The sequence below is a fragment of the Lithobates pipiens genome, unplaced genomic scaffold (assembly GCF_037356315.1).
Source record: "Lithobates pipiens isolate NorthernLeopardFrog02 unplaced genomic scaffold, aLitPip1_a1.2 Scaffold_16, whole genome shotgun sequence".
Classification (NCBI taxonomy): Eukaryota; Metazoa; Chordata; class Amphibia; order Anura; family Ranidae; genus Lithobates; species Lithobates pipiens.
In genome coordinates this window covers 15,282,318-15,299,313 of record NW_027507748.1, presented here as the reverse complement: position 1 = coordinate 15,299,313, position 16,996 = coordinate 15,282,318, and the positions used below count along the sequence as shown (strand labels likewise).

The 16,996-nt window shown below is 45.7% G+C and overlaps 1 protein-coding gene across 8 annotated transcripts in view; it reads right to left on the bottom strand.

Annotated features, from left to right (window-relative positions):
- Positions 1-16,996, bottom strand: part of STXBP5L (syntaxin binding protein 5L) — a 508,429-nt gene that overhangs the window by 17,480 nt on the left and 473,953 nt on the right. For all 8 annotated transcript variants that reach the window (XM_077479605.1, XM_077479606.1, XM_077479607.1 and 5 more), the window contains 2 exons: positions 7,887-8,126; positions 5,174-5,534 (listed from right to left, as the gene is read on the bottom strand). In XM_077479605.1, the coding sequence (XP_077335731.1) occupies positions 5,174-5,534; positions 7,887-8,126 (601 nt within the window). The remainder of the gene's footprint in view (positions 1-5,173; positions 5,535-7,886; positions 8,127-16,996) is intronic.

The window sequence follows — 16,996 nt, the reverse complement described above, 5'->3', positions numbered from 1 at the left end:
ACATGTATGAGGGTGGGGGTGAGAGATTTAAAGCAGAACCATGTAGGAGTTCGGAAGCAGGGCGTCTCTCGAGGCGCTGGATTAGCGCATCTAATATGCGATCCTGCTCTTTCAGGTAGGGGGTGTGCTCATGCGCTCCCCGCCGCCCTGGCTGTTCTGTGAATAGTCACAGCACAAGCCAATCAGAACCAATGATTGCCAGGCAGGACCCGCTGATCAGTGAAGAGGATGACAGGACAGAGTTCTGTGAATATAAACACAGAACTTTGTCCTGACACCGGAGGTGTGCCGGTACCGAAAACTCCAACTTGCCAAAATCTTCAACCACATCACTTCTGGTGATTCTCCAGCAGCAATAATTGGAGAGTTTCCACGAGTTTGCTGTTTTCACAGAGCACCTGCAGCGTCTACACTAAGGTCAGATGTGGATATATGTATATATGTATATATGTGTATATATATATATATATATATATATATATATATATATATATATATATATATATATATATATATATATATATATACATACATATACACACACACATATGAAAAATTTGGGTGGGTTACTTCAATGTGGGTGGGCTCTCAATGTAGAGATCAGTGTCAAGGTGGACTCCCAATATTCCACCAATATCCAATAGAAAAAGATGACGGGACACCTTCTCCAATGCAAAATGTATTTATATCCAATGCTCTTCAAGGCATAAAATTGTTACATGCTACTGTACAGTTACGAGCATTCCATGGCACCAAGCCTGATGAAGAGCATGGAATGCTCGTAACTGTACAGTAGCATGTAACAATTTTATGCCTTGAAGAGCATTGGATATAAATACATTTTGCATTGGAGAACTAGTCCCGTTGTTTATATATATATATATATATATATATATATATATATATATATATATAATATGGCTTTTTTTCAGCGGGAACATAGTTCTGGCACCTCCAGCACTGAATGTATGTTAATGGCAAGGGGTGCTGTGGTTTGCTGGAGGGCTTATTGATGCTGGTTGCTGGGGGGACCTGTTATCGCAGAGGGGATCTATTACTGCCAGGGGGTCTGTTGTTGGGGAGGTCTATTGTTGCTGGTGGGTGATATATGTGATCTGTTGTTACTGGTGGATGATCTATTGTTGCTGGGAGGTTTTATGTTACTGAAAGAGATCTACAGTTGAGGGAGAGCCTATTGATGCTGGCTGCTGGAGGGTCTATTGATGCCGGCTGCTGGAGGGTCTATTGATGCTGGCTGCTGGAGGGTCTATTGATGCTGGCTGCTGGAGGTTCTATTGATGCTGGCTGCTGGAGGGTCTATTGTTGCTGGCTGCTGGAGGGTCTATTGATGCTGGCTGCTGGAGGGTCTATTGATGCCGGCTGCTGGAGGGTCTATTGATGCCGGCTGCTGGAGGGTCTATTGATGCCGGCTGTTGGAGGGTCTATTGATGCTGGCTGCTGGAGGGTCTATTGATGCCGGCTGCTGGAGGGTCTATTGATGCCGGCTGCTGGAGGGTCTATTGATGCTGGCTGCTGGAGGGTCTATTGATGCCGGCTGCTGGAGGGTCTATTGATGCTGGCTGCTGGAGGGTCTATTGATGCTGGCTGCTGGAGGGTCTATTGATGCGGGGGGGTCTGTTGTTGCTGGGGGGGTGTCTATTGTTGCTGATTGCAGGGGATCTATTTCACTGCTTTTTTTACTGTTGTAGGGGAGGATTTATTGTTGCTGGGAGGGGGTGGGGGGGGGGTCTACTGTTTATTGCAGGGGATCTATTAACAAATTACATACAAATTATCTAGAACCACAACATGATACTTGGTTTTTTACTCTTGAAAAGGGGCAGTACAGAGAGGTGGGTAAAATATTGAACCAAGGGACAGTGCTCGGAGGTGGGTAGGGGGCAGAGACAAGGGGTGACTCAAATGGGGGAGTACCTGCACCTATTTTCTGAGAAAAAAAGCCCTGTATGTATATATATATATATATATATATATATATATATATAGAGTGGCACCAAAGATTGTTTGTGAGTAGTAATGAGTGAAGTTGCCCCCTTTTAATGTGTAAAGAGACCACTCTGAATAAGTGAAAAAGATATATAGGAAAAGTGTGGCGCTAACTCGTTATAATTAGAATCAATAAAAACAACTTGATCATTTATCATAAGTGATAAAATTCGTATAAAAAACCCATGATAATAAAGAAGTTCATATAAAAAAGCAATAATCAGAAAATGCTATACTCCAAAAAAAGCAAAAAAAAAAACCTCTCAGTAACTCTTTACAGCACAATCCATTCGCAGTGATCCAAAGAAAAGTGCAGGAACAAATGTATCCTTCAAATAGTGCTCCACCACAAATTGTGTGTGAGAAATACAAACTCACCAGAACTTTATAATAAATATGCTTGGTAGCAATATTAAACTCTTTCAACCAGCAACGTATATGGAAGCGATGACTCTAAACCACAAAGTGTCTCCTTGGCAATGGTCAGACGTTTAAGGGGTTGTAAACTGTGACGGGAGTCACTTTGGGTGGGGGGCTTGTGCAACTCTGCTTACCTCGGAGAGCTCTTGAAACTCCGTGTCAAGCTTCCCCAGGCCCTATTATGTGTAAATCACCCTGTGTCCATTAGGGGCACAAGGTGGCTGAGAACCCCACTATTATCTGTACTAATCAGACTCACTGTACAAGCCACACTGAAATGTGTGTGTGTATATATTGTATATTGTCTCATTCTGTTGTGGATTATTTGCTGTCATCGTTTGGGGTGCGACTGTATTCTATTGTGGCTGTCTGCCTCGAATATTATGAGATATGCAAGTGTGTTTGCTGTGAGGAAAGAGGGAGGGGGATTCCTCCAACAGCTCTCCCTGCTGATAAGACTGTTAACTGATGAGTAGTTTGAATACACCTGACCTGTGTGTCTATTGTTATTGGACAGTTTACCCCACCCTGAATCCAATGGTGGGGGGTAGTGTCTCTGAGTTGTATATCTGTTGTAACATGTGCTTTAATAAAGAGAGTTTGATGTTTTTCACCCTACACTGTGTTACGACTAGCTACTGGGTGGGCTAAAGGGTCTTGGATAGTGCTGGTTCTGGACAAAGGAAGCATTTACAGTGGAAATAGTCCTGTTGAGGACAAAGTTTCTTCACATAAACCCTTGTGTTTTTTCACCTTAATGCAGCCTATGCATTAAGGTGTAAAAACTTCTGTCACCGACCGCCCCCCCCCCCCCGTTTTGCTAACCTGAGCCCATTCGTTTCCATGGACTGAGAGGCGCTCTTCCTCCCTGCCCAATGTCTCGGCTCTTGTTTGAATAGATTGATAGCAGCGCAGCCATTGGCTTCCGCTGCAGTCAATCAAATCCAATGACGTGAGCGCCAGGGGTGGGGGCAAGCTCCAGAAGTCAAGGATCGGGGCCACTCTGTGCAAAACAAACTGCACAGTGGAGGTAAGTGTTATTAAGAAAAAAGAAAAAAAGAGAGTTTAAAAAAAACTTTAAGGCTCAGGAGAAACATATTGAGAATCATAGTGCAATATGTTAATTACAGGTAGGTATAACAATGCACACTTACATTTAGGAGTGCTGTAAGTCAGCACCAACATGTACAGCTTTAGGTTAATATGTTTGCCGTCTCACCAAGACACGGTGTGCGTTTCAAAGCACAAGAGATGGGAACCAAGAAACCGGATGTGACATCAGTAAAGGGCGCACGCGCAGCCTCTATGCATTTTGTGTTCAACACGTCATCAGGACTCTTCCTGCACTTTTCTTTGGATCACGGTGAATGGACTGTTCTGTGAAGATTTACTGTGATGGAACATATTGTCCATGGCTGAAGCATCCATGTTATATGCCTGCTGGTTTTATAGGTTTTTGAGTATCCATTTGGCTTTGAGGATTTAATAAATTGTTAGGTGGTAATGCACGAGGAGCTTGCGCCACCTCTTGTGGGCTTTTATTTTTGTCATTGACTGAAGATTCCCCGATCTGTGGAAGGCTGCACCTGTGCAAGCATTCCACCCCTAAGTGTCCTTGGGAGCACCTTGTATTGAGCGCTGGAGTGTTTTTGTGGATTTGGTGAAATTAAATGCAAACACCAAAAAAGAATGACCTCAGCGGCTGCAGCTAAAAAAAAAAACATACTACAGAGGAACTTTGGGTTACAAGCATAATCCATTCCAGGAGAATGCTTGTAATCCAAAGCACTCGCATATCAAAGCAAATTTCCTCAAAGAAGTCACTGGAAATAAAGATAATTAGTCCCGCATTGACTTCTATTGCATGTAATACCGCATGGGGCCAGGGGTTGGGGGGTGGGCGCCAGAGAGCCTCAGAAATACTCAGGGACAGCTCGGCTGAACTCAGAAACCCTCAGAAAGGCTTGAAAACACCCGGGAACTGAGTATTTCTGAGTGTTTCCGAGTGATTCCAGGGTATTTCTGAGTGATTCAGAGTATTTCCGAACTGCTCTGAATCGTTCCGAGTGTCACCGGCGCCCCCGCACCTCTGGCCAAATGCGGTACTGACCCAACCATTGGCTTGACTTCTATTGCATGTAATACCGCATGTGGCCGGGGGGCACAAGAGAGCCTTGGAAATACACATGGATAGTTTGGCTGAACTTGGAAACCCTCGGAAAGGCTCAAAAACAGTTGGGAATGGAGTATTTCCGAGTGTCACCGGCGTCCATTGGCTTGACTTCTATTGAATGCAATACCTCATGTGGCCAGAGGTGGGGGGGGGGCGCCGGAGAGTTGAGTTCAGCTCAGCTGAACTGGGAAACCCTCAGAAAGGCTTGAGTAAGGGAACGGAGTATTTCCGAGTATTTCGGAGTGATTCTGAGTATTTAGAAACAGCTCCGAATCGTTCCGAGTGTCACCGGCGCACCTCTGGCCAAATGCGGTACCGCACACCCCATTGGCTTGAATCCTGCTCATTTTGCGAGACAACACTCGCAAACCGAGTCAGGATTTTTTTTTTTTTTAAAAAGGTTGCTCGTCTTTTGAAAACGCTCATTAACCAAGTTACTCGTAAACCAAGGTTCCACCGTATTTGAGATAAATGTATGCAAGAAATGCCCATGTGCCCGAGACCACAGCGATCGAAAAAGACAGGACATGAAGGATGACACAAGATGGAATGATGGCATCTCTGCCCACTTACCTTATTGTCATGATATGCCCGTTGGCACAGAAACAGGCCAGCAGGACGTTGTTACACATGGTGACCACGTCCGCCCGCAGGAGGAAGGAGGTCTCGGTAATGTTGTGGACGTACAGACACGTCTGGGAAGGCAGAGAGAAAACTTTGGCTTGCTTTTCAGAGCAGACCACGGCGAACTGGTGATCGCTCATATCCTGCGAGGAGGATGGAGAGAACGCCACCAGTTTCCTCTTCCTCGTCTTCTCGTTGTCGTCGGTGCTGTTTGGGTCCCTCCAGACTTCATAGGATGGGTGGATTAAAGATCCCATACAGTCCAAGCAGGAGAAGGTCAGCACTGCCCCCTTCAGTGTGAGCACCGTACCTGCAGACAGATAAAGCATCTAGTCATACGTGATCCCATTGTCCCCATCATACGTGCAATGGAGATTCTCTGTATTGTGCAATGATTTATATTCATAAGTAAACCCTGAGAATAAAGAGATGAATATCTGTAGAAAGCAGCCGCGTTTAAAGCGTTGGTAATTCAGTGTTTGGCGAGTGATGGACGGTAAAACCAATATAATAACATTTCCCCCTATTGTTCGGGGACTTTATCAGTGAGATCTAGACATGTGCAATTCCTTTAGTTCCGAATTCGTTTTTTTGTTTTACAAATTTTGACAAATTTGTTAATTCCAAAATTTCCGAATTTTTCAATTTCAGAAATTTTGGAATTTGGAATTTCAGAAATTGGAAAATTCTAAATTTCAGAAATTCTAAAGTTTGGAAATTCTGAAGTTTGGAGATTTGAAATTCCAAATTTTGGAAGTTCGTAAATTCTAAAATTCTAAATATGGAGATTCGGAATTTCGGAAAGTTGAAAATACGAAAATAAGAATGAAAATCTGAAAATTCAAAAGAATGAAAATCCCAAAATTCGAAAATCTGAAATAACTAACTAATCATAACTATTAAATTATAGGTATTGGAATTTCATTTCAAATTTGGCTGTTAGTGAACGTAACGAGTACGAATTTATCCAAGGTTACGAATTATCTGAACTAACGCATGCCGTATCTAAACGAATGGTACGTAACAATCTAATAATAAAAAGTAACAATAATAATAATAAAACCTTTTTAGTATCATTTATTATTCATTTGTTCCGTCCCATTTGTTTCCATGCAGCATTTGTTATTTCGGTAAGTTCGTAACTTCAGATAAATTTGTATTTGTTATGTTCACAAACAACCAAATTTGAAAGAAAATCCCAATACCTATAAGTTAATAGTTAGTTATTGTTAGTTAGTTATTGTTTCAAATTTTACTGATTTTCTTTCTTTTTTTCAGATTTTCAATATTTCGAATTTTTGAATTTCCGATTTCCAGAAATTCGGAATTCGAAACCAAAGATGCCACGCATGCCTCGCCCCCCTGCAACATGCTTCTGCTCCCAGCGGGGCCGAGCTACAGGGATCTATTGGACAGGTACCGATGAGGGACACCTGCTGTAGGGGGGGCTCTGATGGAGGACAACTGCTGTGGAGGGGCTCTGATGGGGGACACCTGCTGTAGGGGGACCCTGATGAGGGACACCTGATGTGGGGGGGCTCTGATGGGGAACACCTGCTGTGGGGGGACTCTGATGGGGGACACTTGCTGTGGAGGGACTCTGATGGTGGACACCTGCTGTGGGCAGTCTCTGATGGTGGACACCTGCTGTGGGCAGTCTCTGATGGTGGACACCTGCTGTGGAGGGACTCTGATGGTGGACACCTGCTGTGGGCAGTCTCTGATGGTGGACACCTGCTGTGGGCAGTCTCTGATGGTGGACACCTGCTGTGGGCTGTCTCTGATGTTGAACACCTGCTGTGGAGGGTCTCTGATGGTGGACACCTACTGTGGAGGGTCTCTGATGGTGGACACCTGCTGTGGAGGGTCTCTGATGGTGGACACCTGCTGTGGAGGGTCTCTGATGGTGGACAGCTGCTGTGGGGGGTCTCTGATGGTGGACACCTGCTGTGGAGGGTCTCTGATGGTGGACACCTGCTGTGGAGGGTCTCTGACGGTGGACACCTGCTGTGGAGGGTCTCTGATGGTGGACACCTGCTGTGGAGGGTCTCTGACGGTGGACACCTGCTGTGGGGGATCTCTGACGGTGGACACCTGCTGTGGGGGATCTTTGATGGTGGACACCTGCTGTGGAGTGTCTCTGAGGGGGGGACACCTGCTGTGGGGGAGCTCTGATGGGGGACACCTGCTGTGGGGCAGCTCTGATGGGGGACATTAGTGTACTCATTTTCTTTATTGTTAAAAGATCATGGGAGGATTCCAGGGTAATGAAGACTTCTTAGGGGAACATCTCTGTGTGCGAGTCATAGCCATAGAAACATTTGTAAAGGGGAGGATTTAGTGCCCCATGTGCCCCAAGTGTCTGCCAATAGACTCACACAGCCTGTCTCAGGATCCAGCCTGCACATCTGCCCTCCTGGCAAGCAGCTTGCTAGGGGGGCATACACAAAAGGAGGTGGAGTGAACAGCGCTGGTGGGAGAATTTCTTGAGTTCAACTTTCATTTTTTTAGATAAAACCAGCTAACAAGCGTTGCCTACTGAACAGTGCTAAGATTTGGTCAAAGTATGTTTACCTCATTTAACACAGTCACATGTGTGTTAGGGCTATTAAAATCCACCAACTCCCACCACTGTGTCATGTACCACAGACTGACCACTTACCGCTTGGAGTGGCCACCACCGGCTCTGCCTGTCTCTGCTCCTCACTTGCGGGAACGTTCAGAGATATGATCAGCACCATTCCCAGACTGGTCCCCACCCAGAGGCACGGTGAGGGTGACGGGTCATTTTTTCGAGAGAAGGACTCCATGAAGTACAGGGCTGTGATGGCCTCTTTGGTCTCCTTATCAATGCTTGACACGCTGGAGCTGCGAGATCGGCTGAAGGAGCTCTCACGACTTTCTGCAAGATGAAGGTCAACAGAGGATTATTAGATGAGGAGCACCGGTATCACCAGCAAGCATAACCCATGAATAAGCCATCTCAAATACCTACAGCACTTTCTGTCCTGGCACCAAACTGCTCTGATTCTTCTCACCACTTACTACACCTACTCAACAGCTGAGGTGGGATCCCACCTTACCTCAAACTTTTACTTCCAGATGATGGTTTTCTGAGAAAGGCTACAGTGTTAGAAGTGATTCACCTGGGCATATCTGTCTGCCCATCGCCGTCTGTATCTGTTCATCTCCCAGTCGGATTTCACATTATTACTAAGAGTTGACTTTCCCGTTTTCAGTGCCAAGCCCCCAATCCTCATAACTAAAAAACACTGTCCATCATTGCCCAGTGAGTATGTCTTAGTGGCCAGTAAGTGGGCTCTTAATAAAGATGTTGAGTCTTAAGGTTAACCTTTGGCCATTAAAGTCTTTACATATTTTTAACAAGCAATAATCCACAGTTACCTCTGTAGCTGCAACCACTGCGCAGAAATCCATCCTCAGAAATCACAACAGAGCCAATAATGGGGCAAATTCCTCCCACTGACGCCAATAATGGGGCACAATTCCTCCCACTGACGCCAACAATGGAGCACACATGCTCCCACCGACACCAACGCTGGGCCACAATTCCTTCCAATGACAGCAACAATTGAGCCCAATGACACCAACGATGGGGCAGGATTCCTCCTAATGACAACAAAAACTGGGCCCAATGACGCCATTGATGGGGCACGGTTCCTCCCAATGACACCAAATATGGGGCATAATTCCTCCCACTGACATCAAAGTTGGGGCATTGTTTTTTCCCGCTGATGTCAGGACCTTTTCTACTCCTAATGGCCACAGTCCAGCCCCCCCCCCCCCCCAAAGTCTAAAGGACAGTAAATTGCCCCCCCCTGTTTAGAAAGTTTGGAGAACCTGCATTAGAAGGATAGGAAGCTGACAAGTCCCTGCTGGCAGAAGAAGCAAGGGGGGGGGGGGGGGAAGGAGGTGCAACATCAGTGCCTCTGTTGTGAACGTTAAAATGGAATTCCAGCCTAACACTAACTAGAATTACATATTTTCCCTCCCCCTTCCTGCTACCTATGCTACCTGCCCTGTATTAAAAAGATGTGTATGTATACTTGCCTATACATGACCGGACTGGAACGGATTTTTAGTCCGATCAAGTCCAGTCATGTGATCCCGTGTCAGGGAGCGGCAGCTGCAAGGGAGAGGAGAGAACGGTCGACAACAGCTGAGAATTCCAGGAGCTGTAATGTCACTAATAAGCCGTTGCAAGCATTTCCCCCTCTTCCCTGCAGCCATTGCTTGCTGACACAGGGGAGCCGGAGCTGCAGATCACAAGATGGGACCAGAGCAGACTAAAAAATAGGTAAGTATACTGCTCTTTTATACACAAGTTAGGCGGGATAGGTAGCAAGAAGAGGGAGGGAGCATTTTTAAGACTAGTTAGTGTAAGCCCTTGTACACACGGTCGGAGATTCCGACAACCAAATCCGTCGGATTTTGTCAGACGGATCTTGTCCGAAACTGTTGCATACACACGGTCGGACAAAGTTGTCGGAAAATCCGATCTTTCAGAACGTGATGACGTAATTTCGTTACGATGGGACTACGTTCAGGCTAGTAGCCAATAGCTTTGGTGTAGGAATTTGATCTGAGCATGCGTGGCACTTTCTCCGATCAGAATTCTCTACACATGATCGGAGTATGTCCTATCGGAGCATTTTGTCGGAAAATATTTCCGGCAAGTTGGAAAATGTGGTCCGACGGATATTCCGACGGAAACAGCCCGATGCATACCACACACAGTCGGAATATCCGACAACACGCTCCGATCGGACACTTTCCGACGGAATCTCCGACCGTGTGTACAAGGGCTTAGGCTGGAATTCTACTTCAAGGGCCCATTTACACTGATCCATTGCGGCAGTGGCAATGGCTAGAACCTTCAGGGCCCATGTGCAAGAAACCAAGAAAGGCTGCCCCTGACTGAAGCCCTTCCCTCCGAGTCCAGTGGCGGAAGTGCAACCTTTGTGACCCTGGTAGTTCCACCACTGTTGTCAATCTGGCTTTTTTTTATTTCATTTTTTATTACTTTTTTTAACCTATTTTTATTTTACAATTTTTTTATTTTTAGGAGCCTCATTGGGGGGCTTTGGTGAGGTACCAGAGGTCCAAACAGACCTCTGATGTTTCACCTGTGAGAGAAAGAAAGGGGACTGAGGACACAGCCTTCAAGCTCCTTCTCTGCAGCATCAGCTAAACAGAATGAATGGACAGGAATAGCTCTGTACAGAGTTTGCCGTTCTATCACAGACTAAAGCATAGTAAACACAGTTTACAATGCTTCAGTTATGAATGGACGGAGTCAGTGATTGGTACGGATCACTGACTCTCTATTCAGAAAAGAAAGGGGCTGGTAAAGGACACATTTACTGACCCCTTCCCCAGTCTTCATACTGACAGATGCCCCGCAGCAGAGAGGGGAGGAGGCAACCCAACAGAGCTGCGAGGGATGAGGGGAGGGCACCAGGAAAGAGCACAGGGGGCCAGCAGAAAGAAGCTGGATAGGAGCGACAGGGGTGGCAGCTTATAGAGGAACCTTATAGAGCAGGGATATGCAATTAGCGGACCTCCAGCTGTTGCAGAACTACAAGTCCCATGAGGCATAGCAAGACTGACAGCCACAACCATGACACCCAGAGGCAGAGGCATGATGGGACTTGTAGTTTTGCAACAGCTGGAGGTCCACTAATTGCATATCCCTGTTATAGAGGAACCAACCTCTCCATTTTCCTCTTGCAGCCACTGAATGCCCACTACTCTCCCTCTCCCAGGCAATTCAGCGGCTGCAGGAGGAAAATGGAGATGGCTTCTGCTATATGCAGCCTCCCCCGCTGCTCTTCCTATCCATTATACAGGGGGCAGCACGTGCTACCTTCAGCATGAGGCTGGGTCGCAATTGAGACCCCTGCAAACCCCGCAGGTACACCCCATGAGCTGCGGTAACTGCAGTGTGTGTTGCATTGCAGTGCCATTCATGGAGCGGAGTTTTGTAGTAGCTGCTAAGGCACCAGCAGTACAACATATATGGTGTATTGTGGTGTGCTGTGTTGCCAAAAATACTGAAGGTGTGTTTTTTTTCAAGGTGTACAGCTAGGGCTTAATGCATCATGCTTTAATGCAATTCATAGTGTGAAAGAACCCTGAGAATGAATCACAGAGGCTTGTTTTATAGCTCTCTTACTACTTGATAAGAATATGTAAACGCTTGATTGCCCATAACATGACTACAGGTATTAAATTTGGTTTCAAAGTGAGAGAAGTTGAACTCTAAGTAACAAAGAGAAACCACGATCCAGTGGGAAGGAGACAAAGGCCTGCTGCCGGGCAACTCTGAGATGAACAATGGGATCTTTGGTCCCCAACCAGAGACACCAAAGAAAAAAGAAGGGGCTAGCGGACTATTACGGTGCACAACACAAGACACAAATGCAATTAAACACCGATATAAAAAAATATTAGATACATTTATTGAATTATAAAACGAGAAACAATATAGACAATCAATGGCTAGTAGAAGCAGTAGTGTATTTCGACTAGTTTCGCTTTTCAGCTTCTTCAGGAAATACAAACATCTAGAAAATATAACATGATTAGATCTATATACATGTATAAAATGGGGAGAAAAAAGGGGGACATTTTATCCTTTTATACATGTATATAGACCTAATCATGTTATATATTTTCTAGATGTTCGTATTTCCTGAAGAAGCTGAAAAGCGAAACTAGTCAAAATACACTACTGCTTCTACTAACCATTGATTGTCTATATTGTTTCTCGTTTTTTTAATTCAATAAATGTATCTAATATTTTTTTATATCAGTGTTTAATTGCATTTGTATCTTGTGTTGTGCACTGTAATAGTCCGCTAGCTCCTTCTTTTTTCTTTGGTGTCTCCGGTTGGGGACCAGAGGTCCCATTGTTCATCTCCTATATTTTGGATAATGGTGCGCTTTTGTATATTTATGAATCTTTATATATATATTTTTTTTCTTTGTGGTGTGAGGCCATCCAATTTTCATATATGCTGGGCAACTCTTTCAAAAGTTGATAATGTCTTTAATGCCTTTGTGTATAAATTTTAGTACACTTGTTTAGATTTTGGTATAAGGAAAAACATACCCCCTTGCAATAAATAATTGGTGTTTACTGGGATTTTATTCACACGTACAGTGATAAAACAGGGTTAGCAACAAACAAGACCCAGAAAACTGAATATATATTGTTGTTTGCCCTTTAATTCTAAAGAGCAGAAAGAAGCACCATGGAGTGGGCAGAGCATCACGCTACATCACCATCACGCTACATTTGGTCGGTGGCCCTGTACACCTATTAAAGGTCTCTGAACTCCCCAGTGACTACTTACATCCTTACAATTACCATTAGAGAATAGATTATTCCATATATCACCGGGGGACACTCAGCACTTCTCCAGCTTGTGTGCCACTATGTATATACATGTTACTTGGATAATGACATAAGTCAGCTATTAATTCTGAGATGCAGCTTCGGTGATGACACCATTATGTTCTTCTAGTAAATATTAATCTCCTCTAAAATATTACTGGATGTCTCAGGTTTTACTTCGAAATTGGACTTTCAGCTTAAATCAGCTAAATACATTACAGGTACAGCAAAACAAAAAAGGTGTGCAATACACTACAGTTCATTTTCTTTGCCGGAGATGGGGTAGAAAAGCCCGTCCGATGCCAGCATGCTGCAGAGAAGGATCCAGTGAAGTGGTCTCTCTGCAGAGGTCCACTATGCCGAGTCAGACCTACAGCTCCCTTAAAAAAAAAAAAAAAAAACGTACCTGTCCTCGGGGACGCCCGCGATGTCCTCACCCGAAGCCGACCCGTCCCTCAGCTCCGGGGTGGAGGCGCCGGCATTGCAAGTAAGGGAATCAGGAAGTGAAGGCTTGCAGCTTCACAGACTGGTTCCCTACTGCGCATGCGCGACTGCACATGCACGAGTCTGCAGTGGTCCCGGCTGTCTTCTGGGACCTCGCTGAAGAAGACACCGGGGGGAGGGACCGGATAAAGCGCAGATCAGCGCGGATACTGCATGATCTTTCGGCCAGAAGTGGGAGCAAATACCTGCATTAGACAGGTATCTGCTTACCCCTCCCACCTGAAAGGTGCCAAATGTGACACCGGAGGGGGGGGGGGGGGGATCCAGACACGGAAGTTCCATTTTTGGGTGGAACTGCTCTTTAATGGCAAAGCTCATGCCCCCAGTTTATTGGAGCTCTGCAGAGAGACCAATGCTTCCACACAGAGAGTAAGGGTCCTTCTCTGCAGCATGCTGGCAGGGGGCTGTTAGCCCTTGTACACACGGTCAGAGATTCCAACAACCAAATCCGTCGGCTTTTGTCCGATGGATTTTGTCCGAAACTGTTGCATACACACGGTCGGACGAAGTTGTCGGAAAATCCGATCGCTCAGAACGTGATGACGTTATTTCGTTACGACGGGACTACGTTCAGGCTAGTAGCCAATAGCTTTGATGTAGAAATTTGATCTGAGCATGCGTGGCACTTTGTCCGATCGGAATTCTCTACACATGATGGGAGTATGTCCGATCGGAGCATTTTGTCGGAAATATTTCCGGCAAGTTGGAAAATTTGGTCCGACGGAAACAGTCCGATGCAGACCACACACAGTCGGAATATCCGACAAAACGCTCCGATCGGACACATTCCGTCGGAATCTCCGACCGTGTGTACAAGGGCTAAAGCCGCGTACACACGGGCGGACTGTCTGTCCAACTTAGTCTGTCGAAACACATTTCAGCGGACAGTCCGCTCGTGTGTGGGCTTCAGCGGACTTTTTCAGCGTGCAGTCTGGCGGACTGGCGTATTTTGGAATTTCCGTAATACTGTCCGTCATACTTTGGTTTCAGCGGACAATCCGCTCGTGAGTAGGCTAGTTCGACGGACTAAGAATGGCGCATGCTCAGAAAGGATTTACACGGCGGAAGGGTGCATTGCTGTGTATTGGACTTCCTATTTCTAGTCCCGTCGTACGTGCTGTACACACGTCATCGCGCAAGCTTTCGTCGGACTGTTAGGCTATCCGTGTGTGGTCAAGTCCGTTCATTCGAAAGTATGACGGACTGTCCGTCGGATTGTCTGACGGACTAAGTAGGCCATACAATCCGCCCGTGTGTACGCGGCCTTAGGCCGCGTACACACGGGCGGATTGTCTGCCCAACTTAGTCCGCTGAACCGTGTTTCAGCGGACAATCCGCTCGTGTGTGGGCTTCAGCGGACTTTTTCAGCGGACAGTCTGACGGACTTTGTCTTTCGGAATTTCCGTAATTTTGTCCGTCCAAACTTGGTTTTGTCCGTCCAAACTTGGTTTCAGCGGACAGTCCGCTCGTGTGTAGGCAAGTTGGACGGACTAAGTATGGCGCATGCTCAGAAAGGATTTACACGGCCGAAGGTTGCATTGCAGTGTATTGGACGTCGTTTTTCTAGTCCCGTCGTACGTGCTGTACACGTCATCGTGCAAGCTTTCAGCGGACTGTCTGTTCATCGTGTGTGGTCAAGTCCGTTCATTCAAAAGTTGAACGGACTGTCTGTCGGATTGTCTGACGAACTTAGTTGGGCAGACAATCCGCCCGTGTGTACGCGGCCTTAGACTTTACACACCTTTTTCTTTGATGAACCTGGAATGTGTGATGGAGTCTTCAAAACGTTTCTGCACTTTTATCTAAAAAAAAACTTGCAGAAACTTTTTGAAGAACCCTCGTATTTAGCTGACTGAAAGTTCAGTTTGGCTTTAACATTCAAGAATGTATAAACCTTTATTTGCCCCTGTTCTTTCATCTCTGAGCTTAAACTCTGCAAATACCTGCCTGCCTGTCAACGTTCCGACGTCTGTGAGGTCCCTCACCAGCACTTTTCTTTCAGGTGCCGGGACTCCGGCCGTCTTCACTGGCCAGCACGGGATGACGTAACTTCTGCGCATGCGCAGGAGTTCATTCATCCTGGTACCAAGATACCGTGCCGAAAATGTACAAGGACCTGCTCAGTGTACAATCTAAAGAAGACTACGTACAAGTAGGTATGTTTATTTTATTGCAAAAAACAAACAAAGCATGTCTCTTCTACAATAAACATCATGACTGTTCACAATTGCTTTTTAATAGGTTTAGTTTAGTTCTACTTTAAGCAGGTGTTAAAAGGCCATCAACAAAATGGCAGCCATCTGCACACAGACACTGGCTAACCGTTGAATGAATGTAAAAGATGGCTTCTGTTCTCCTCCTGTTCTCCACTCAGATGCATTCCACACTTTTTGGGGCTTAATCGTAGAGGCCATAACTCATTTTATTCACATTCATGCAACAGGAGCAATTCGGTGTCTGCGTGCAGACGGCCGCCATTTTGTTGAAGTCTACCTTGCTGTCTCACGGCCAGAACAAAACAGCGTCAGAGAGGGCGGCTGATGATGTCACAATCTGGGACTCAGCCAATCAGAGGAAGCTTTGTATTTATTGAAAGACTACAAAGCTGCCTATGCATGTCTAAACGCCGCTCAAGGCCGACACTCTTTTGTTCGGGTGTGCGAGACAGAAAGGTCTCGTCTTGCATCGGGGAACACAGTGCTGTATACTGTATGTGGCCTCCGCTACATACAGTTTATACAGCACTCAGCAGCCGCACACCTTAGTGAGGGAATTATTTTGCTTGGGCCTGCTTGGCCTCGAACAAACGATTTAAACTGAAACTAAAAGGTGGAGATCGGCTTTAAATCCATTTAACATTTGATTATCTTAGGGCTTCTGCACACGTGCCGCAACTGCGATGCTTTGCTTGCAGGAGAAATACAGTGGTGTGAAAAAGTGTTTGCCCCCTTCCTCATTTCCTGTTCCTTTGCATGTTTGTCACACTTAAGTGTTTCGGAACATCAAACCAATTTAAACAATAGTCAAGGACAACACAAGTAAACACAAAATGCAATTTGTAAATGAAGGTGTTTATTATTAAAGGTGAAAAAAAATCCAAACCATCATGGCCCTGTGTGAAAAAGTGATTGCCCCCCTTGTTAAAACATACTATAACTGTGGTTGTCCACACCTGAGTTCAATTTCTCTAGCCACACCCAGGCCTGATTATTGCCACACCTGTTCACAATCAAGGCATCACTTAAATAGGAGCTGCTTGACACAGTAAGGTCCACCAGAAGATCCTTAAAAGCTACACATCATGCCGAGACCCAAAGAAATTCAGGAACAATTGAGAAAGAAAGTAATTGAGATCTATCAGTCTGGAAAGGGTTATAAAGCCATTTCCAAAGCTTTGGGAATCCAGCGAACCACAGTGAGAGCCATTATCCACAAATGGCGAAGACATGGAACAGTGGTGAACCTTCCCAGGAGTGGCCGGCCGCCCAAAATTACCCCAAGAGCGCAGCGACGACTCATCCAAGAGGTCACAAAAGACCCCACAACAACGTCCAAGGAACTGCAGGCCTCACTTGCCTCAGTTAAGGTCAGCGTTCATGCCTCCACCATCAGGAAAAGACTGGGCAAAAATGGCCTGCATGGCAGAGTTCCAAGGAGAAAACCACTGCTGAGCAAAAAGAACATCAAAGCTCGTCTCAATTTCTCCACAACACATCTTGATGATCCCCAAGACTTTTGGGACAACATTCTGTGGACCGATGAGACAAAAGTGGAACTCTTTGGAAGGTGTGTGTCCAAGTATATCTGGCGTAGAAGGAACACTGCATTTCATAAAAAGAACATTATAC